The 21815-nt window shown below is 45.5% G+C and overlaps 3 protein-coding genes across 7 annotated transcripts in view; 2 read left to right on the top strand and 1 right to left on the bottom strand.

The window, feature by feature from the left end:
- LOC138952063 (REST corepressor 3-like) overlaps window positions 1-12596 on the top strand; it is a 31021-nt gene extending 18425 nt beyond the window's left edge. The window contains exons 11-13 of the mRNA XM_070323635.1: window positions 498-748; window positions 3734-3894; window positions 8327-12596. Coding sequence (XP_070179736.1) covers window positions 498-748; window positions 3734-3894; window positions 8327-8468 — 554 coding nt within the window. The 3' untranslated portion in view covers window positions 8469-12596. The remainder of the gene's footprint in view (window positions 1-497; window positions 749-3733; window positions 3895-8326) is intronic.
- On the top strand, window positions 9765-11191 carry LOC138953350 (putative surface protein SACOL0050). The gene is made up of 2 exons (XM_070325149.1): window positions 9765-9824; window positions 10379-11191. The coding sequence occupies exons 1-2, from the start codon at window positions 9765-9767 to the stop codon at window positions 11189-11191; spliced, it is 873 nt and encodes a 290-aa protein (XP_070181250.1).
- Window positions 12597-17776: 5180 nt separating the features above from the next.
- Window positions 17777-21815, bottom strand: part of LOC138952069 (spectrin beta chain-like) — a 165459-nt gene continuing 161420 nt past the window's right edge. For 4 of the 5 annotated variants that reach the window (XM_070323641.1, XM_070323643.1, XM_070323644.1 and 1 more), the window contains one exon: window positions 17777-20591. In XM_070323641.1, coding sequence (XP_070179742.1) covers window positions 20427-20591 — 165 coding nt within the window. In that variant the 3' untranslated portion in view covers window positions 17777-20426. The remainder of the gene's footprint in view (window positions 20592-21815) is intronic. The other variant, XR_011451293.1, reaches the window with a different exon arrangement.

The following is a 21815-nucleotide window of genomic DNA, read 5'->3' as shown; positions in this document are numbered from 1 at the left end:
GAGGCCAACATCTTATCCATTGGCAGGCATGAGAATTGAAATAAGTAAAAAAGCCTGAACATTTGTAAGTAAGCTCAAAGTCGACGGCGCGAAGCACCTAGCCTTGCTAGGGGGGTCCGGGGCAAACATTGTTCTCCAAAGAACCCACATTGTGCAATTTGGTGTCATCTGAGCTCCAAGTTTGCCATTAAATTCAGTTTTCAGAACCATTTTTGCCTCCTCCATTTATTTTTTCGGCGGAAAAAAGAAAAAATTGGCGGAATATTTGCCTTTCGGCGAACAAATCCCATGCCGGATTGGGCTCTTGCTTTACAAATGATGGAATGTGTTAGGGTTAGTGGAATGTGAAGTGATGGGCTATTGCTTTACAAATGATGGAATGTGAAGTGATACTGATAAGCTATTGCTTTACAAATGATGGAATGTGAAGTGATGGGCTATTGCTTTACAAATGATGGAATGTGAAGTGATGGAAGCGGACCACCTTTGCTGTGCAGGTGTGCGTAAATACGGCAAGGACTTTCAGGCCATAGCTGAGGTGATCGGCAACAAGCTGGAGGCGCATGTTCGCAGTTTCTTCATCAACTTCCGGCGCCGCTACAACCTGGACGAGGTGCTGGCCGAGTACGAAGCCGAGCACGGCACGCAGGTTGTCCCTGACGATGACGACGACGACGAACCCCTCCCTCCTCCCACCACCACCACTGGTGAAAACAGCAGCGCAGACGTCAAGCAAACAGAAACCAAGGTTTGTCACTCTTGTTCCTTACCAGCCTCCAGGCTTGAGTTTAACATCAAGTACATTGCCAGAGTAATGCTATGCTGTACATTGCCAGAGTAATACTATGCTGTACATTGCCAGAGTAATGCTATGCTGTACATTGCCAGAGTAATACTATGCTGTACATTGCCAGAGTAATACTATGCTGTACATTGCCAGAGTAATACTATGCTGTACATTGCCAGAGTAATACTATGCTGTACATTGCCAGAGTAATACTATGCTGTACATTGCCAGAGTAATACTATGCTGTACATTGCCAGAGTAATACTATGCTGTACATTGCCAGAGTAATACTATGCTGTACATTGCCAGAGTAATACTATGCTGTACATTGCCAGAGTAATACTATGCTGTACATTGCCAGAGTAATACTATGCTGTACATTGCCAGAGTAATACTATGCTGTACATTGCCAGAGTAATACTATGCTGTACATTGCCAGAGTAATACTATGCTGTACATTGCCAGAGTAATACTATGCTGTACATTGCCAGTGCCTGTCAGTTACCGTTGAGCTTTGTGTGAAAGTGGAGGCTGTGTGTACAAGTTACAAGGTGTGTGTGTGCATGTGTGTCTGTCAGTGACCAGGGACCAGTTTCATAAGCCAGAAACACAGTCGACCAACTGCAGTTGTCCGAGAGAACCACAGTAATCCGACGTTATCGGGTTTCACGAACAAAATTTCAGTCGGCCGACTGCGGGTCGTCTCACCGGAAGTCGGCCAAACACGGTGATGCTCTCCCCCCAACACTGTGTTCGGCTTACTGCGGTAAACCGAAAATAAATGTAATTATCCGCACAGTCAATGGCAGAATGCTCACACTTTTTTGGATTGTGAGCCAAACCTTGTGATTGTTCTTCGAAATGTATCTATCATGACGCAGTAATCCAGGAGACAAGTCAGGGTTATGTCTTGAAGACGTCACATTATGGCGTAAGAGGGTTAGACGTCACGCGAAGGAATTACTGAAAGTCTCGGTCATTGTTATTTTGAGCGGGCCGAGACTAGTTTTTTCTTCGAAATCGGCCATTTCCACGTGCGAATGAGCAAACGGAAGTGGTAATGTTGCAAAATTTAGCCCTCGACTTGGCCATTCGGATTACTGTACAGTCGGTCGACTGCGGTTGTCCGCGGGTGACGGTGATTCGCTCATGAAACGCGCTTTTCGGTGACCCGGCGATCAACCACAGTCGATCGACTGTCAGTCGGTTCACTGCTATCTTATGAAACTGGCCCCAGGTGTGCATGTGTGTCTGTCAGTGACCAGGTGTGTGTGTGTGTGTCTGTCAGTGACCAGGTGTGCAAGTGTGTGTGTCAGTGACCAGGTGTGTGTGTGTGTGTCAGTGACCAGGTGTGTGTGTGTCTGTCAGTGACCAGGTGTGTGTGTGTCTGTCAGTGCCCAGGTGTGTGTGTGTGTGTGTGTCAGTGACCAGGTGTGTGTGTCTGTCAGTGACCAGGTGTGTGTGTGTGTGTCAGTGACCAGGTGTGTGTTTGTGTCTGTCAGTGACCAGGTGGGTGTGTGTGTGTCAGTGACCAGGTGTGTGTTTGTGTGTGTGTGTCAGTGACCAGGTGTGTGTGTGTGTGTCAGTGACCAGGTGTGTGTGTGTGTGTGTGTGTCTGTCAGTGACCAGGTGTGTGTGTGTCTGTCAGTGACCAGGTGTGTGTGTGTGTGTCTGTCAGTGACCAGGTGTGTGTGTCTGTCAGTGACCAGGTGTGTGTGTGTGTGTGTCAGTGACCAGGTGTGTGTGTGTCTGTCAGTGACCAGGTGTGTGTGTGTCTGTCAGTGACCAGGTGTGTGTGTGTGTCTGTCAGTGACCAGGTGTGTATGTGTGTCTGTCAGTGACCAGGTGTGTGTGTGTCTGTCTGTCAGTGACCAGGTGTGTGTGTGTGTCTGTCAGTGACCAGGTGTGTGTGTGTGTGTCTGTCAGTGACCAGGTGTGTGTGTGTGTGTGTGTGTCTGTCAGTGACCAGGTGTGTGTGTGTGTGTCTGTCAGTGACCAGGTGTGTGTGTGTGTGTCTGACAGTGACCAGGTGTGTGTGTGTGTCTGTCAGTGACCAGGTGTGTGTGTGTGTGTCTGTCAGTGACCAGGTGTGTGTGTGTGTGTGTGTGTGTCTGTCAGTGACCAGGTGTGTGTGTGTGTGTGTCTGTCAGTGACCAGGTGTGTGTGTGTGTGTGTGTCAGTGACCAGGTGTGTGTGTGTGTCAGTGACCAGGTGTGTGTGTGTCAGTGACCAGGTGTGTGTGTGTGTCTGTCAGTGACCAGGTGTGTGTGTCTGTCAGTGACCAGGTGTGTGTGTGTGTGTCTGTCAGTGACCAGGTGTGTGTGTGTCTGTCAGTGACCAGGTGAGTGTGTCTGTCAGTGACCAGGTGAGTATGTATGTGTGTGTCAGTGACCAGGTGTGTGTGTGTGTCTGTCAGTGACCAGGTGTGTGTGTGTGTGTGTCTGTCAGTGACCAGGTGTGCAAGTGTGTGTCTGTCAGTGACCAGGTGTGTGTGTCTGTCAGTGACCAGGTGTGTGTGTGTGTCTGTCAGTGACCAGGTGTGTGTGTGTGTCTGTCAGTGACCAGGTGTGTGTGTGTCTGTCAGTGACCAGGTGTGTGTGTGTGTCTGTCAGTGACCAGGTGTGTGTCTGTCAGTGACCAGGTGTGTGTGTGTGTGTCTGTCAGTGACCAGGTGTGTGTGTGTGTCTGTCAGTGACCAGGTGTGTGTGTGTGTGTGTCTGTCAGTGACCAGGTGTGTGTGTCAGTCTGTCAGTGACCAGGTGTGTGTGTGTGTGTGTCTGTCAGTGACCAGGTGTGTGTGTGTGTGTGTCTGTCAGTGACCAGGTGTGTGTGTCTGTCAGTGACCAGGTGTGTGTGTGTGTCTGTCAGTGACCAGGTGTGTGTGTGTCTGTCAGTGACCAGGTGTGTGTGTGTGTCTGTCAGTGACCAGGTGTGCTTTGTGTGCAGGTAGAGGGAGAGGAGGCGGAGAAAGAGGAGCAGGGGATGGTGCCAGCAGCGCCAGGTGTGCAGACTAACGGCTCATCGTTGGGGCTGTCGGCCTCCCATACAGCCCCCCCACCACTCCTCAAACAGCCGGCCCCCAGCACTGCGCGACCCAACACCAACAGGTTAGTCATTGCCCCCAGCACTGCGCGACCCAACACCAACAGGTTAGTCATTGCCCCCAGCACTGCGCGACCCAACACCAACAGGTTAGTCATTGCCCCCAGCACTGCGCCACCCATGTGTTTCTTTTTTGATAAAAAAATAAAAAAATGTAAACGTTTTTAATCATGTTTTAAATACAATACAACACAAACATACAGATATCAGAAGATCTGTATAAATAAGAAAACAATAATTATATGTAATTCACAATCTAAGATAACAATAAAATACTGACAACAACAACAAAAATAAAGATAGAAAACAACAACAAAAAATTCACGACAGTCGTCTTTGCTGACATAAGCAAGCTGCAACCCAATACATTATGAAAACATAGGTACGTACAAACTCCAGCTGTGTCTTATAGTGTTGTTTTGTGTGTCTTTGTGACAAGAGATGGCCAGTGAACAGTGTGTGTTGTGTTGTGTGTCTGTGTGTCAAGAGATGGCCAGTGAACAGTGTGTGTTGTGTTGTGTGTCTTTGTGTCAAGAGATGGCCAGTGAACAGTGTGTGTTGTGTTGTGTGTCTGTGTGTCAAGAGATGGCCAGTGAACAGTGTGTGTTGTGTTGTGTGTCTGTGTGTCAAGAGATGGACAGTGAACAGTGTGTGTTGTGTTGTGTGTCTACTGGCCAGTGAACAGTGTGTGTTGTGTTGTGTGTCTGTGTGTCAAGAGATGGCCAGTGAACAGTGTGTGTTGTGTTGTGTGTCTGTGTGTCAAGAGATGGACAGTGAACAGTGTGTGTTGCGTTGTGCGTCTACTGGCCAGTGAACAGTGTGTGATGTGTTGTGTGTTTGTGTGTCAAGAGATGGACAGTGAACAGTGTGTGTTGTGTTGTGCGTCTACTGGCCAGTGAACAGTGTGTGATGTGTTGTGTGTTTGTGTGTCAAGAGATGGACAGTGAACAATGTGTGTTGTGTTGTGTCTTTGTGTCAAGAGATGGCCAGTAAATACGGTGTGTTGTGTGTCTGTGTGACAAGAGATGGACAGTGAACAATGTGTGTTGTGTTGTGTCTTTGTGTCAAGAGATGGCCAGTAAATACGGTGTGTTGTGTTCTTTGTGCCAAGAGGTGAACAGTGTGTGTTGTGTCTTTGTGTCAAGAGATTGCCAGTGAACGGTGTGTCTTTGTGTCAAGAGATGGACAGTGAACAGTGTGTGTTGTGTTGTGTGTCTGTGTGTCAAGAGATGGACAGTGAACAGTGTGTGTTGTGTTGTGTGTCTACTGGCCAGTGAACAGTGTGAGATGTGTTTGTGTGTCAAGAGATGGACAGTGAACAGTGTGTGTTGTGTTGTGTCTTTGTGTCAAGAGATGGCCAGTAAATACGGTGTGTTGTGTTCTGTGTGTCTTTGTGTCAAGAGATGGACAGTGAACAGTGTACAGTGTGTGTTGTGTTGTGTGTCTTTGTGTCAAGAGATGGCCAGTGAACAGTGTGTGTTGTGTTGTGTGTCTTTGTGTCAAGAGATGGACAGTGAACAGTGTGTGTTGTTGTGTGTCTGTGTGTCAAGAGATGGCCAGTGAACAGTGTGTGTTGTGTTGTGTGTCTGTGTGACAAGAGATGGACAGTGTACAGTGTGTGATGTGTTGTGTGTCTTTGTGTCAAGAGATGGCTAGTGAACAGTGTGTGTTGTGTTGTGTGTCTTTGTGTCAAGAGATGGCCAGTGAACAGTGTGTATTGTGTTGTGTGTCTATGTGTCAAGAGATGGCCAGTGAACAGTGTGTGTTGTGTGTCTTTGTGTCAAGAGATGGCCAGTGAACAGTGTGTGTTGTGTTGTGTGTCTATGTGTCAAGAGATGGCTAGTGAACAGTGTGTGTTGTGTTGTGTGTCTATGTGTCAAGAGATGGCCAGTGAACAGTGTGTGTTGTTGTGTGTCTGTGTGACAAGAGATGGCCAGTGAACAGTGTGTGTTGTGTGTCTGTGTGTCAAGAGATGGCCAGTGAACAGTGTGTGTTGTGTGTCTGTGTGACAAGAGATGGCCAGTGAACAGTGTGTGTTGTGTTGTGTGTCTGTGTGACAAGAGATGGACAGTGTACAGTGTGTGTTGTGTTGTGTGTCTACTGGCCATTGAACAGTGTGTGTTGTGTTGTGTGTCTGTGTGACAAGAGATGGCCAGTGAACAGTGTGTGTTGTGTGTCTGTGTGACAAGAGATGGCCAGTGAACAGTGTGTGTTGTGTTGTGTGTCTGTGTGACAAGAGATGGCCAGTGAACAGTGTGTATTGTGTTGTGTGTCTATGTGTCAAGAGATGGCCAGTGAACAGTGTGTGTTGTGTGTCTGTGTGACAAGAGATGGCCAGTGAACAGTGTGTGTTGTGTGTCAAGAGATGGCCAGTGAACAGTGTGTGTTGTGTGTCTGTGTGACAAGAGATGGCCAGTGAACAGTGTGTGTTGTGTTGTGTGTCTATGTGTCAAGAGATGGCCAGTGAACAGTGTGTGTTGTGTTGTGTGTCTGTGTGTCAAGAGATGGCCAGTGAACAGTGTGTGTTGTGTTGTGTGTCTGTGTGTCAAGAGATGGCCAGTGAACAGTGTGTATTGTGTTGTGTGTCTATGTGTCAAGAGATGGCCAGTGAACAGTGTCTGTTGTGTTGTGTGTCAAGAGATGGACAGTGAACAGTGTGTGTTGTGTTGTGTGTCTGTGTGTCAAGAGATGGCCAGTGAACAGTGTGTGTTGTGTGTCTGTGTGACAAGAGATGGCCAGTGAACAGTGTGTGTTGTGTTGTGTGTCTATGTGTCAAGAGATGGCTAGTGAACAGTGTGTGTTGTGTTGTGTGTCTATGTGTCAAGAGATGGCCAGTGAACAGTGTGTATTGTGTTGTGTGTCTATGTGTTAAGAGATGGCCATTGAACAGTGTGTGTTGCGTTGTGTGTCTTTGTGTCAAGAGATGGACAGTGAACAGTGTGTGTTGTGTTGTGTGTCTGTGTGACAAGAGATGGCCAGTGAACAGTGTGTGTTGTGTGTCTGTGTGTCAAGAGATGGCCAGTGAACAGTGTGTGTTGTGTTGTGTGTCTATGTGTCAAGAGATGGCCAGTGAACAGTGTGTATTGTGTTGTGTGTCTATGTGTCAAGAGATGGCCAGTGAACAGTGTGTGTTGTGTTGTGTGTCTTTGTGTCAAGAGATGGCCAGTGAACAGTGTGTGTTGTGTTGTGTGTCTACTGGCCATTGAACAGTGTGTGTTGCGTTGTGTGTCTTTGTGTCAAGAGATGGCCAGTGAACAGTGTGTGTTGTGTTGTGTGTCTATGTGTCAAGAGATGGCCAGTGAACAGTGTGTGTTGTGTTGTGTGTATGGGTCAAGAGATGGCCAGTGAACAGTGTGTGTTGTGTTGTGTGTCTACTGGCCATTGAACAGTGTGTGTTGCGTTGTGTGTCTTTGTGTCAAGAGATGGACAGTGAACAGTGTGTGTTGTGTTGTGTGTCTACTGGCCATTTAACAGTGTGTGTTGTGTGTCTATGTGTCAAGAGATGGCCAGTGAACAGTGTGTGTTGTGTTGTGTGTCTTTGTGTCAAGAGATGGCCAGTGAACAGTGTGTGTTGTGTTGTGTGTCTATGTGTCAGGAGATGGCCAGTGAACAGTGTGTGTTGCGTTGTGTGTCTTTGTGTCAAGAGATGGCCAGTGAACAGTGTGTGTTGCGTTGTGTGTCTTTGTGTCAAGAGATGGCCAGTGTCTATGTGTCAAGAGATGGCTAGTGAACAGTGTGTGTTGTGTTGTGTGTCTGTGTGACAAGAGATGGCCAGTGAACAGTGTGTGTTGTGTTGTGTGTCTGTGTGACAAGAGATGGCTAGTGAACAGTGTGTGTTGTGTTGTGTGTCTGTGTGTCAAGAGATGGCCAGTGAACAGTGTGTGTTGTGTTGTGTGTCTGTGTGTCAAGAGATGGCCAGTGAACAGTGTGTGTTGTGTTGTGTGTCTTTGTGTCAAGAGATGGCCAGTGAACAGTGTGTGTTGTGTTGTGTGTCTATGTGTCAAGAGATGGCCAGTGAACAGTGTGTGTTGTGTTGTGTGTCTACTGGCCATTGAACAGTGTGTGTTGTGTTGTGTGTCTTTGTGTCAAGAGATGTCCAGTGAACAGTGTGTGTTGTGTTGTATGTCTTTGTGTCAAGAGATGGCTAGTGAACAGTGTGTGATGTGTTGTGTGTCTTTGTGTCAAGAGATGGCCAGTGAACAGTGTGTGTTGTGTTGTGTGTCTTTGTGTCAAGAGATGGCCAGTGAACAGTGTGTGTTGTGTTGTGTGTCTTTGTGTCAAGAGATTGCCAGTGAACGGTGTGTCTTTGTGTCAAGAGATGGCCAGTGAACAGTGTGTGTTGTGTTGTGTGTCTGTGTCAAGAGATGGACAGTGTGTGTTGTGTTGTGTGTCTTTGTGTCAAGAGATGGCCAATGAACAGCAAGTGTTGTGTTGCAGGTTACTGCCGGCCCAAAAAACCATTTTGCAGCAACCGCCGCCACTGATCCGCCCTGCCGCCGCCAAGACTGCCATCACCACAGCAACCGCCGCCAAGACTGCCATCACCACAGCAACCGCCAGCAACAACAGCAAGGAATGATTCTCATAGGGAGGGATAGGATACTATCACCCCTACCACCACCATCAAGGAATGCTTGTCATACGGAAGACACTAACTTTTGGTGGAAAGACTAACCTGTGACCAGACCAGGGTGTGACTTCATGGTGACCACTTTGTGACTTCAGCTCACTTGCCAGCTGTCACCGTCTGTGTTGCTGTCTTCAGTGGTGTGTGTCAGTCTATGCATTTGCTCTTTATTTTACATTCCTCACTTGTGCACTGACCTGTGTGTTAAATTATTTCTTTGTGTGCAAGCCACAGGCAGCCAGCAGTCTCAATAGGATTATGCATGCATTGATTATAGTTGCCAGGCCTTCTCCTCCTTTACTGGAAAGACCAGGGGTGCTTGTATTGGTTAAGTTGTTGTTGTGACCTAGCTGTGGGCTGTGTATGGTGGTAGACAGTGGGGGGTCCCTGTCTGCTGATGTTCTCACGTCGGGTGGGCTGTCTTCATTGTTCGGAGTCTTACCTGAGATTGCCGGGTGTGGCAGTGACTGCACCTGTTGGAGAGACGTGTGGAGTGAATGCTGTGCTCGTCACGTTCCTGTCTGCATGCACAGTCGGCTTACAGAGCTTGGTGTTTCTCTCTGTCAGGCAAGTCAACTGTGTGGTGTTTCTCCCTGTCAGGCAAGTCAACTGTGTGGTGTTTCTCCCTGTCGGGCAAGTCAACTGTGTGGGTGGGGGGAGCGACGGCCTGACCTCTCAGTCGTGAGCGGCATGTTGAGAGAGGCTCGCTTCACACCTGGCTGCTTCTGACATAAGGTAGGCAAGCAGTTGACCAGAGACGTAAGGGAGTCGAGCAGTTGACCAGAGACGTAAGGGAGGCAAGCAGTTGACCAGAGATGTAAGGGAGGCAAGCAGTTGACCAGAGACGTAAGGGAGGCAAGCAGTTGACCAGAGACGTAAGTGAGGCAAGCAGTTGACCAGAGACGTAAGGGAGTCAAGCAGTTGACCAGAGACGTAAGGCAGTCAAGCAGTTCATCAGAGACGTAAGTGAGGCAAGCAGTTGACCAGAGACGTAAGGGAGTCAAGCAGTTGACCAGAGACGTAAGGGAGTCAAGCAGTTCACCAGAGACGTAAGTGAGGCAAGCAGTTGACCAGAGACGGATCGGTCAATTTGTCATCCTGACCAGAAGCGGTTCTTTTGCCTTTGTGTGGATGCTGGACACCTTCAGCATAAGCAGCATTTGTTCACTCAGTGCAGAATGTGGTTTGACAGCACGTCTAATGCAGGGACACTGAAGCCTTGGTCTTTATTTGTTCACTCAGCGCAGAATGTGGTTTGACAGCACGTCTAATGCAGGGACACTGAAGCCTTGGTCTTTTGAGTCCACAGTGACTGCAGCGATTACACTTTCATGTTTCTTTTTGACGAAAATGCAGGCAATTCCTTGCATATACTTGTACTTGATGAATTAGGAACATGTTGTTGCGTGGGTTTTTTTAAGCTTCAAATCTCAGCACAGAGATGTGAAAATAAGTGTGGAAATAATGGATGTTTATGTGTACACTAGTGCATCAGGAATTTGTCCTGCAAGTTATTGTGTTGTTACAGGATTTTTATTTTTATTTAGATGAAGGTTATTTTGGTCTTGTTGTTGGAGGGAAACTTCCTAATGTGTGAAAATAGTTTGATTTCTTGTTTGTTTGATGATAATGACTACAGGGATGAAACGTAGTAAATACCTTGAGACTTGAGTGTTTGATGATGATGACTACAGGGATGAAACGTAGTCAATACCTTGAGACTTGAGTGTTTGATGATAATGACTACAGGGATGAAACGTAGTCAATACCTTGAGACTTGAGTGTCCCAAAGAAATCAGAAGCCAGAAAAAAAACGCTTTTCTTTCAATGCATCTTTTGAGTTTACTTTTTTCCCTCAACAGTTTGACCAGCAGTCAGTAGCAAAGGATGAAAAAGACAGTGATCAACAGTTTGACCAGCAGTCAGTAGCAAAGGATGAAAAAGACAGTGATCAACAGTTTGACCAGCAGTCAGTAGCAAAGGATGAAAAAGACAGTGATCAACAGTTTGACCAGCAGTCAGTAGCAAAGGATGAAAAAGACAGTGATCAACAGTTTGACCAGCAGTCAGTAGCAAAGGATGAAAAAGACAGTGATCAACAGTTTGACCAGCAGTCAGTAGCAAAGGATGAAAAAGACAGTGATCAACAGTTTGACCAGCAGTCAGTAGCAAAGGATGAAAAAGACAGTGATCAACAGTTTGACCAGCAGTCAGTAGCAAAGGATGAAAAAGACAGTGATCAACAGTTTGACCAGCAGTCAGTAGCAAAGGATGAAAAAGACAGTGATCAACAGTTTGACCAGCAGTCAGTAGCAAAGGATGAAAAAGACAGTGATCAACAGTTTGACCAGCAGTCAGTAGCAAAGGATGAAAAAGACAGTGATCAACAGTTTGACCAGCAGTCAGTAGCAAAGGATGAAAAAGACAGTGATCAACAGTTTGACCAGCAGTCAGTAGCAAAGGATGAAAAAGACAGTGATCAACAGTTTGACCAGCAGTCAGTAGCAAAGGATGAAAAAGACAGTGATCAACAGTTTGACCAGCAGTCAGTAGCAAAGGATGAAAAAGACAGTGATCAACAGTTTGACCAGCAGTCAGTAGCAAAGGATGAAAAAGACAGTGATCAACAGTTTGACCAGCAGTCAGTAGCAAAGGATGAAAAAGACACAGTTTGACCAGCAGTCAGTAGCAAAGGATGAAAAAGACAGTGATCAACAGTTTGACCAGCAGTCAGTAGCAAAGGATGAAAAAGACAGTGATCAACAGTTTGACCAGCAGTCAGTAGCAAAGGATGAAAAAGACAGTGATGAAAAAGACAGTGATGAAAAAGACAGTGATCAAAAGCATGGGTTTGCACTGATCCTTTTATCTTTCGTTCGTTAAGTGGATCTGTTGTTTCTAGTGTTTAATGGGGGACGCAGCAGTAATTTTTGACTCACATGCGAAGCAAAAGTGAGTCTATGTACTCACCCGAGTCGTCCGTCCGTCCGTCCGTCCGTCCGTCCGTCCGGAAAACTTTAACGTTGGATATTTCTTGGACACTATTCAGTCTATCAGTACCAAATTTGGCAAGATGGTGTATGATGACAAGGCCCCAAAAAACATACATAGCATCTTGACCTTGCTTCAAGGTCAAGGTCGCAGGGGCCATAAATGTTGCCTAAAAAACAGCTATTTTTCACATTTTTCCCATTTTCTCTGAAGTTTTTGAGATTGAATACCTCACCTATATATGATATATAGGGCAAAGTAAGCCCCATCTTTTGATACCAGTTTGGTTTACCTTGCTTCAAGGTCAAGGTCACAGGAGCTCTTCAAAGTTGGATTGTATACATATTTTGAAGTGACCTTGACCCTGAACTATGGAAGATAACTGTTTCAAACTTAAAAATTATGTGGGGCACATGTTATGCTTTCATCATGAGACACACTTGGTCACATATGATCAAGGTCAAGGTCACTTTGACCCTTATGAAATGTGACCAAAATAAGGTAGTGAACCACTAAAAGTGACCATATCTCATGGTAGAAAGAGCCAATAAGCACCATTGTACTTCCTATGTCTTGAATTAACAGCTTTGTGTTGCATGACCTTGGATGACCTTGACCTTGGGTCAAGGTCACATGTATTTTGGTAGGAAAAAATGTGTAAAGCAGTTCTTAGTGTATGATGTCATTGCTAGGTTTAGTTATTTGACCTTGACCCTGAAGGTCAAGGTCATGTAAAGGTCAAGGTCAAGCATGTGAGTCGTATGGGCTTTGCCCTTCTTGTAGTTATGTTTCTTGATGCTGGCTGTGTTTCTGTCAAGTGCAGATACTCAATAGTGCCGTGTATTATTTGATGTATCTGTTGTCATGGTTATGGCCAAAATGGCTGCCTAAAAAACAGTTGAACAAAATTCTAATCGTTCTACACATTTGCACATACCTATACAATGGATATACAACAATACTATCTGTTGCAATATAGTCAGTGCTGTCATTTCAAAAAGCATGTATGCTTTGGTAAAAATTTAGTTTGAGATTTATTTTGATGATTTTTTCAAAAATAATTCAGGTGTAAAACTGACCGTTTTCATGTGTTTTTATGAGGAAAAAAAAAGAAGGTTTTTGTTACAGTATCAGAAATTCTGATTAGTACACAGGCTTTCTCGCCTGTTTCAGACAGAAAGATCTGATCAGTACACGGGCTTTCTTGCTCGTTTCAGACAGAAAGATCTGATCATACTGCATGGTTTACATCTGTGTCAAAACCATAGGTAGAGAGATACTGTGATAGCTTTCCTTTCAGTCTGATCACTATTACATGACATAGAAAGGCACTGTACTGAAAATAGCTGTTGTTCTGTACCTGTTGCTTGTGGTTAGACTTTATGACATAGAAAGGCACTGTACTGAAAATAACTGTTGTTCTGTACCTGTTGCTTGTGGTTAGACTTTCAGCGGCAGCTTTGTGCAACCTATTTCAAACAAGTTTGTAAATGGCTTTTATCATTTAAGTGTTTGCCCAGACGTTAGGTGTAAATGGTCATTACAGTTTGTGTGTTTGCCCAGATGTTCGGTGTAATGTGTGTGTGTGCCCAGATGTTACGTGTAAATGGTCATAAGGTGTGTTTGCCCAGATTTTAGGTGTAAATGGTCATAAGGTGTGTGTGTGTGTGCCCAGATGTTAGGTGTAAATGGTCATAAGGTGTGTGTGTGTGTCCAGATGTTGGGGGTAAATGGTCATAAGGTGTGTGTGTGTGCCCAGATGTTAGGGGTAAATGGTCATAAGGTGTGTATGTGTGTGCCCAGATGTTAGCTGTAAATGGTCGTAAGGTGTGTGTGTGTGATGTTAGGTGTAAATGGTCATAAGGTGTGTGTGTGTGTGTGTGTGCCCAGATGTTAGGGGTAAATGGTCATAAGGTGTGTGTGTGATGTTAGGTGTAAATGGCCATAAGGTGTGTGTGTGTGCCCAGATGTTAGGTGTAAATGGTCATAAGGTGTGTGTGCCTAGATGTTAGGTGTAAATGGTCATAAGGTGTGTGTGCCCAGATGTTGGTGTAAATGGTCATAAGGTGTGTGTGTGCCCAGATGTTAGGTGTAAATGGTCATAAGGTGTGTGTGCACCCAGATGTTGGGTGTAAATGGTCATAAGGTGTGTGTGTGTGTGCCCAGATGTGGGGTGACAGTCTCTGTGACTGGTTGTGGTCTTACGGGAGTTCATCCTGTTGTTATTTTAGGATAGGTTTAGGCGAGACAGTGAGTTTGTGCTTTCTTCTGGCTGTTTTGCTTTGCAATCAGTCAGTATTTGACTTAATGTTTTGCTGGGGACTAGGGATAAGGAGGTGAGGGTTTGTATTTGTTTTTACATTGATTCCCATAAACCCAATTTTCCAAATATCCTCACACATTTCGTTTATGCTCTGGATTTGTTACTTGACAAGATAAAAAATGTTGAGGCAGTACAAAGTCAACCACATTTTTCAATCGAATCCATTGACATTTTTGTGAAGCATTCAGTGGCCAAGTTGATGGCATTTCAGCTTAACAGTTATTGCAATTTGGGCAGAAATTTGAACACATTAATTGATAACAACAACAGACACAAAAGAGTTTTACTATGCTTTTTATTTTTCTCTGAATCCAATAATATAAATGTATGTGGTGGTTGAATTAAAATTGTGCTCAAGACAAAGAAAATCCGTATTATTTAAATGTTAGGTACAGTGTTGCCATGTGTTGCTGTTAGTCTCGGCCGATGGGCTTTAGCCGTTCAGCACTCGCGTCGCGATGAAGACTGATCCAGTTTGACAATGTTTCAGTATCACTTTAAGTGAAATGTGAAAACGTTAATCATGTAAGTGTGGATGCTAGTTACAAGTCTTTTTGATGTTCCTTCTTTACAGTTTCAGAGTCTCAGTATGCAAGCGAGTGTGTTTGGTTATGTTCACACATAACCAAAGACTGTATAAACCCGAAACTAATTTATTTTTTCAAAGCCTCTTCTGAATTGTTTTGGCTGTAAATGTTGCTGCCTGAAAAGTAAAGATTCAGACCATTTATACCTCTGTTTTCAATGATAAGCACTTTTTTTGTTGTTGCTTTCCTCTCACATTCACTTTTTTTTTTTTTTTAATGCTATGAAGTTTGGTGTGACTTTCTCATACATGTGTAATTGTTGCCCCTCTGACACACACAGCTCTCCCTCTCCCACACACAGCTCTCCCACACACACAGCTCTCTCCCACACACAGCTCTCTCCCACACACACAGCTCTCTCCCACACACAGCTCTCTCTCTCCCACACACAGCTCTCTCTCTCCCACACACAGCTCTCTCTCTCCCACACAGCTCTCTCCCACACACACAGCTCTCTCCCACACACAGCTCTCTCTCCCACACACACAGCTCTCTCTCTCCCACACACAGCTCTCTCCCACACACACAGCTCTCTCCCACACACAGCTCTCTCTCCCACACACACAGCTCTCTCTCCCACACACAGCTCTCTCTCTCCCACACAGCTCTCTCTCTCCCACACACACAGCTCTCCCACACACAGCTCTCTCTCCCACACACACAACTCTCTCTCCCACACACAGCTCTCTCTCTCCCACACACAGCTCTCTCTCTCCCACACACAGCTCTCTCTCTCCCACACAGCTCTCTCCCACACACACAGCTCTCCCACACACACAGCTCTCTCTCCCACACACACAGCTCTCTCTCCCACACACAGCTCTCTCTCCCACACACACAGCTCTCTCTCCCACACACAGCTCTCTCTCTCCCACACACAGCTCTCTCTCCCACACAGCTCTCTCCCACACACACAGCTCTCTCCCACACACAGCTCTCTCTCCCACACACACAGCTCTCTCCCACACACACAGCTCTCTCTCCCACACACAGCTCTCTCCCACACACAGCTCTCTCTCCCACACACACAGCTCTCTCTCCCACACACACAGCTCTCTCTCCCACACACACAGCTCTCTCTCTCCCACACACAGCTCTCTCTCTCCCACACACAGCTCTCTCTCTCCCACACACAGCTCTCTCTCTCCCACACACACAGCTCTCTCTCTCCCACACACACAGCTCTCTCCCACACACACAGCTCTCTCTCTCCCACACACAGCTCTCTCTCTCACACACAGCTCTCTCTCCCACACACACAGCTCTCTCCCACACACACAGCTCTCTCTCCCACACACAGCTCTCTCTCCCACACACAGCTCTCTCTCCCACACACACAGCTCTCTCTCCCACACACACAGCTCTCTCCCACACACAGCTCTCTCTCCCACACACACAGCTCTCTCTCCCACACACACAGCTCTCTCTCCCACACACACAGCTCTCTCCCACACACAGCTCTCTCTCCCACACACACTGTTGTCTTAGCTCTTTCTCTCCCACACACAGCTTTCTCCCACACACACTGTTGTCTTAGCTCTCTCTCTCCCACACACACATTGTCTTAGCTCTCTCTCCCACACACACACTGTTGTCTTAGCTCTCTCTCTCCCACACACACACTGTTGTCTTAGCTCTCTCTCTCCCACACACACATTGTTTTCAACACTATGCATGTTTTCTTAGCTCTCTCTCTCTCTCACACACACATTGTTTTCAACACTATGCATGTTTTCTTAGCTCTCTCTCTCTGACACACACAGTTTTCAACACTATGCATGTTTTCTTAGCTCTCTCTGACACACACATTGTTTTCAACACTATGCATGTTATCTTAGCTCTCTCTCTGACACATGCATGTTTTCTTAGCTCTCTCTCTTACACACACTGTTTTCAACACTATGCACGTTATCTTAGCTCTCTCTCTCTGACACACATTGTTTTCAACACTATGCCTGTTTTCTTAGCTCTCTCTCTCTCTCTCACACACATTGTTTTCAACACTACGCATGTTTTCTTAGCTCTCTCTCACACACACATTGTTTTCAACACTATGCATGTTTTCTTAGCTCTCTCTCTGACACATGCATGTTTTCTTAGCTCTCTCTCTCACACACACACATTGTTTTCAACACTATGCATGTTTTCTTAGCTCTCTCTCTCACACACACACATTGTTTTCAACACTATGCATGTTTTCTTAGCTCTCTCTCTCTCTCACACACACATTGTTTTCAACACTATGCATGTTTTCTTAGCTCTCTCTCTCTGACACACACACTGTTTTCAACACTATGCATGTTTTCTTAGCTCTCTCTCTTTGACACACACACTGTTTTCAACACTATGCATGTTTTCTTAGCTCTCTCTGACACACACATTGTTTTCAACACTATGCATGTTATCTTAGCTCTCTCTCTCTCTCTGACACACACACTGTTTTCAACACTATGCATGTTTTCTTAGCTCTCTCTGACACACACACTGTTTTCAACACTATGCATGTTATCTTAGCTCTCTCTCTCTGACACACACATTGTTTTCAACACTATGCATGTTTTCTTAGCTCTCTCTCTCTGACACACACACTGTTTTCACCACTATGCATGTTATCTTAGCTCTCTCTCTCTGACACACACAGTTTTCAACACTATGCATGTTTTCTTAGCTCTCTCTCTCTCACACACACACACACTGTTTTCAACACTATGCATGTTATCTTAGCTCTCTCTCTCTGACACACACACTGTTTTCAACACTATGCATGTTATCTTAGCTCTCTCTCTCTGACACACACATTGTTTTCAACACTATGCATGTTTTCTTAGCTCTCTCTCTCTGACACACACACTGTTTTCACCACTATGCATGTTATCTTAGCTCTCTCTCTCTGACACACACACTGTTTTCAACACTATGCATGTTTTCTTAGCTCTCTCTCTTTGACACACACACTGTTTTCAACACTATGCATGCATGTTATCTTAGCTATCTCTCTCTCTCTTACACACACTGTTTTCAACACTATGCACGTTATCTTAGCTCTCTCTCTCTGACACACACACTGTTTTCAACACTATGCATGGTTTTTTTTAGCTCTCTCTCTCTGACACACACACTGTTTTCAACACTATGCATGTTTTCTTAGCTCTCTCTCTCTCTCTCACACACATTGTTTTCAACACTATGCATGGGTTTTTTTTAGCTCTCTCTGACACACACACTGTTTTCAACACTATGCATGGTTTTTTTTTAGCTCTCTCTCTCTCTCACACACACACATTGTTTTCAACACTATGCATGTTTTCTTAGCTCTCTCTCACACACACACAATGTTTACATGTCAGCATACAAAAGTGCATCATTCTTGTTGTTTTATTTTTTCCTTATCTTTGAAGCCAATACAAAAAACATGTGAAAGCCCCCAGCACAATGGATCTGGGCAGAGAGAAGCGGACAGGGGAAGTGAGAGGGAAGCCAGGCTTCCCTGCCTTCCATGCTATAACTTAACTACAATTATGCTTCTCCATACAAGGGCCCGGTTCAACTAAAAAGCTGTCAAACTGTGCCACTGGTACAAGAGGATACAAGGTTGTGGCTATGTGGGTGGTAAAGCCAGCTAGGACACTGTACCTCAACATGGCACACTAAAAAAAGACTTCAACATGAGGACGCTACTTAGCACAGCCCCCTCTAGTGTATAAATAGCAAGCAATAGGATGAAGACTGACCCACTTTCAATGTAAAACATGCAAGACGCAATGAGATGAAGAAAATGCGCAGAATGCAAATAAGCTGACGAAACAATTTTGCAAGTATACAAACAGGCACACATCTCATCTTTCGCATTAGCTTTTCCTTATCTAGGCAAAGTGTTTAAAAATCTGTTCCATGGACTCTGTCTTGCCAGTTGTCTAGATGACTGCCTACAGATATCATCCTGACCGAGCTCGGGTGAACTCTCAACCATAAATACCGTCCCTCTCCGGACATTCACAGAAACTCGACACAGCCAACGAAGGATAATGTAGACAAATGACACATATATCACGCAGAAAGTTACTACATTTTGTATACATAGAAACTTCTCTCTGCACCAAAATGTGTTTGTCCTGTGGGGACAAAATGAACCCAGTTAAAACCAAAACATACACAACCCAAGATTTCCTCATGTCAGCAAAACAAGCAACCAGCATGCAGGAATTGTGATAACCAGGTGTTGACAAGGACTATTCACACCTACCTCTGTACAACCTGGTTCCATCCACCACTACAGGCAACAGCAGCTACAGAGCAAGCACAACATGGCTGTCTTCAGGCAGCACAGAGCGCGACAATGGCTAGAAGGGGCTAGCATGGATACGCTTTATCAAAAATAAAGATTACAAAATGGTTCCGACATGAATGCAGAATAGCAAAGATTCTGCAAAGCACAAAGCATGGGCAAGTACTGCTGAAGAGCGATCACTCCAAATAAAATGGTCCACTACACAAAGGGAGAAAAACAAATAAAAATATACTGCACACTTAATCAAGGTAAAGGTCCTTCCTAAACACGAGGAAAGTCAACAGAGGAAAAACGTGTTCATACTGCTAGGAAAGTAACAACAAATCCAACCAGCTAGGGGCCAGTCAGAGCTACAAGTCACAACACAGCTGCCAACTAAAAACAAGAGCAAGCAAAGTGTCCACCGTCTACCATACACAGTCGGACAAACAAGAGGGTGATGACACAGTGATGAGGGTGATGACACAATATCAATGATGATGGTGATAACACGATGATGAGGGGATCCCATCCCGTAGAGGTGAGACGCTGAGTGTCAGTGTGTGTGTGATAGAGGTATCGAAGCACCACACAGACACAGGGATGAAGTTTGAGGTCTCGGGGGCAGGGTGTGGCATGATGTTGGTTGTTGATGTTGGATACCTTGCATAGATGGAATGCAGCAGTGCTTCAAGCCTCCCTCCCACGGTGGTCAGTCAACACAATCTTGGTGTGTGCTTCAAGCCTCCCTCCCACGGTGGTCAGTCAACACAATCTTGGTGCGTCGGGTGAAACACACACTCACATACACTTTGCACAAGATGGAACATTCATAATAAAAATAAAAAAAACATGACTGCGCGTCCTTTGACTGCCTGAGGTAGGAGTTGTCACTAGCACTGCAGCAAGATGTTGGGCGCAGGGTATCCTTGCCGCACGGCAGCTAACGATGATGTGACAGCTACCACTTTCTTCATCGCCACAATGTCTAGGCCCAAAGAGCGGAGAGCTCACAATGCTCCTTGGGTCATCAGCGTTTTACTCTCTGCCTCCCGCTGTCCTGTTCACTTCTTGTGCCCCCTTGTTTCCCAGCAATGAGTCAGAAGTTGGTATGAAACTATGCCGTTGGTTCTGAGTGTTGAGCAACTTAACACGTCTACTTGGATGGGCTGATCGATGAAGACAAAAAGGATGACATAGCTAAGCAGGCAGTACGATGAACAGGACACCAGTACCCTCACATGGTAATGATGAAGAAAAAGACTGGATCTCCCCTCAGTCGATGCAGACAGTCGGAACAGTGATGATGAGAGGGGAAAAGCAGCCCCCCCCCCAAAGTCGATGAGTACAGTCAGACAAGGATGATAAGAGGGGAAAAGCAGACACCCCCTCAGACACAAGCAAGTGGCACAACTAGGCGCTGGATTAGCTGGTACAGAGAAAATTACACAGAGACACCAACAACAGATCAAGCTCATCTCCTCTCCTCACAATGGCAATACTTGCACAACAATGGACAAAAAGCAGCTACAGGTATAGTGTAGAGCAAAAAGTGCCAGAAGAAAAGCACGCTTGGAGAAGGAATGAACTTTGTTCCTGGTCTCAAGAGACCACCTAACCGAAAGAGATTCCAAGTCAAGCGTAAACAGTCAAACTTGACATCTTCAAAATGCGTGCACTCTGATGAAATCTGAATAAAACAAATGATCAAAATGTTTGTGTAGCACTGTGAAGAAGGGAGGCTATTTTTTCTTGAGGGTAAAGAAGCCCCTCTTCTTGTGCTCCTCCTTGCTCGAGTCGTCCGTGCGAGCCGGCAGCGTCTGTGAGCGACTGGGGACTGCGGGGGGTGCCTCTCCGCCGCCTCCTGTCACCGAGTTGATTCGCCCGATCCACGAGTCTCGCTCGCCCTGCACAACACAACACAACCACAACACTTGGTTAACAGATCGTCCATCTCTGTACAATAACATCACAACCCTTGGTTAACAGATCACCCATCTCTCTACTATAACATCACAACCCTTGGTTAACAGATCGCCCATCTCTGTACAATAACATCACAACCCTTAGTGAACAGATCGCCCATCTCTGTACAATACCATCACAACCCTTGGTTAACAGATCGCCCATCTCTCTACTATAACATCACAACCCTTGGTTAACAGATCGCCCATCTCTCTACTATAACATCACAACCCTTAGCGAACAGATCGCCCATCTCTGTACAATACCATCACAACCCTTGGTTAACAGATCGCCCATCTCTGTACAATACCATCACAACCCTTGGTTAACAGATTGCCCATCTCTCTACTATAACATCACAACCCTTGGTTAACAGATCACCCATCTCTCTACTATAACATCACAACCCTTGGTTAACAGATCGCCCATCTCTCTACTATAACATCACAACCCTTGGTTAACACATCGCCCATCTCTGTACAATAACATCACAACCCTTGGTTAACAGATCGCCCATCTCTGTACAATACCATCACAACCCTTGGTTAACAGATTGCCCATCTCTCTACTATAACATCACAACCCTTGGTTAACAGATCGCCCATCTCTCTACTATAACATCACAACCCTTGGTTAACAGATCGCCCATCTCTCTACTATAACATCACAACCCTTGGTTAACAGATCGTCCATCTCTGTACAATAACATCACAACCCTTGGTTAACAGATCGCCCATCTCTGTACAATACCATCACAACCCTTGGTTAACAGATCGCCCATCTCTCTACTATAACATCACAACCCTTAGTGAACAGATCGCCCATCTCTGTACAATAACATCACAACCCTTGGTTAACAGATCGCCCATCTCTGTACAATAACATCACAACCCTTAGCGAACAGATCACCCATCTCTGTACTATAACATCACAACCCTTGGTTAACAGATCACCCATCTCTGTACAATAACATCACAACCCTTGGTTAACAGATCGCCCATCTCTCTACTATAACATCACAACACTTAGCGAACAGATCGCCCATCTCTGTACAATAACATCACATCCCTTGGTTAACAGATCGCCCATCTCTGTACAATTACATCACAACCTTTGGTTAACAGATTGCCCATCTCTCTACTATAACATCACAACCCTTGGTTAAC

Source organism: Littorina saxatilis, linkage group LG17, assembly GCF_037325665.1.
Source record: "Littorina saxatilis isolate snail1 linkage group LG17, US_GU_Lsax_2.0, whole genome shotgun sequence".
NCBI classification, from domain to species: Eukaryota; Metazoa; Mollusca; class Gastropoda; order Littorinimorpha; family Littorinidae; genus Littorina; species Littorina saxatilis.
The sequence above is the reverse complement of the archived record's forward strand: the minus strand, read 5'-3'. Positions and strand labels throughout refer to the sequence as shown.

Excerpts from the sequence above, each read along its gene's own strand:
- LOC138953350 (XM_070325149.1), top strand. The coding sequence starts at position 9,765 with ATGTGGTTTGACAGCACGTCTAATGCAGGGACACTGAAGCCTTGGTCT. Across the intron at positions 9,825-10,378 it reads CTTGGTCTTTTGAGTCCACA|TTTGACCAGCAGTCAGTAGC; the intron begins GTGACTGCAGCG and ends TTCCCTCAACAG.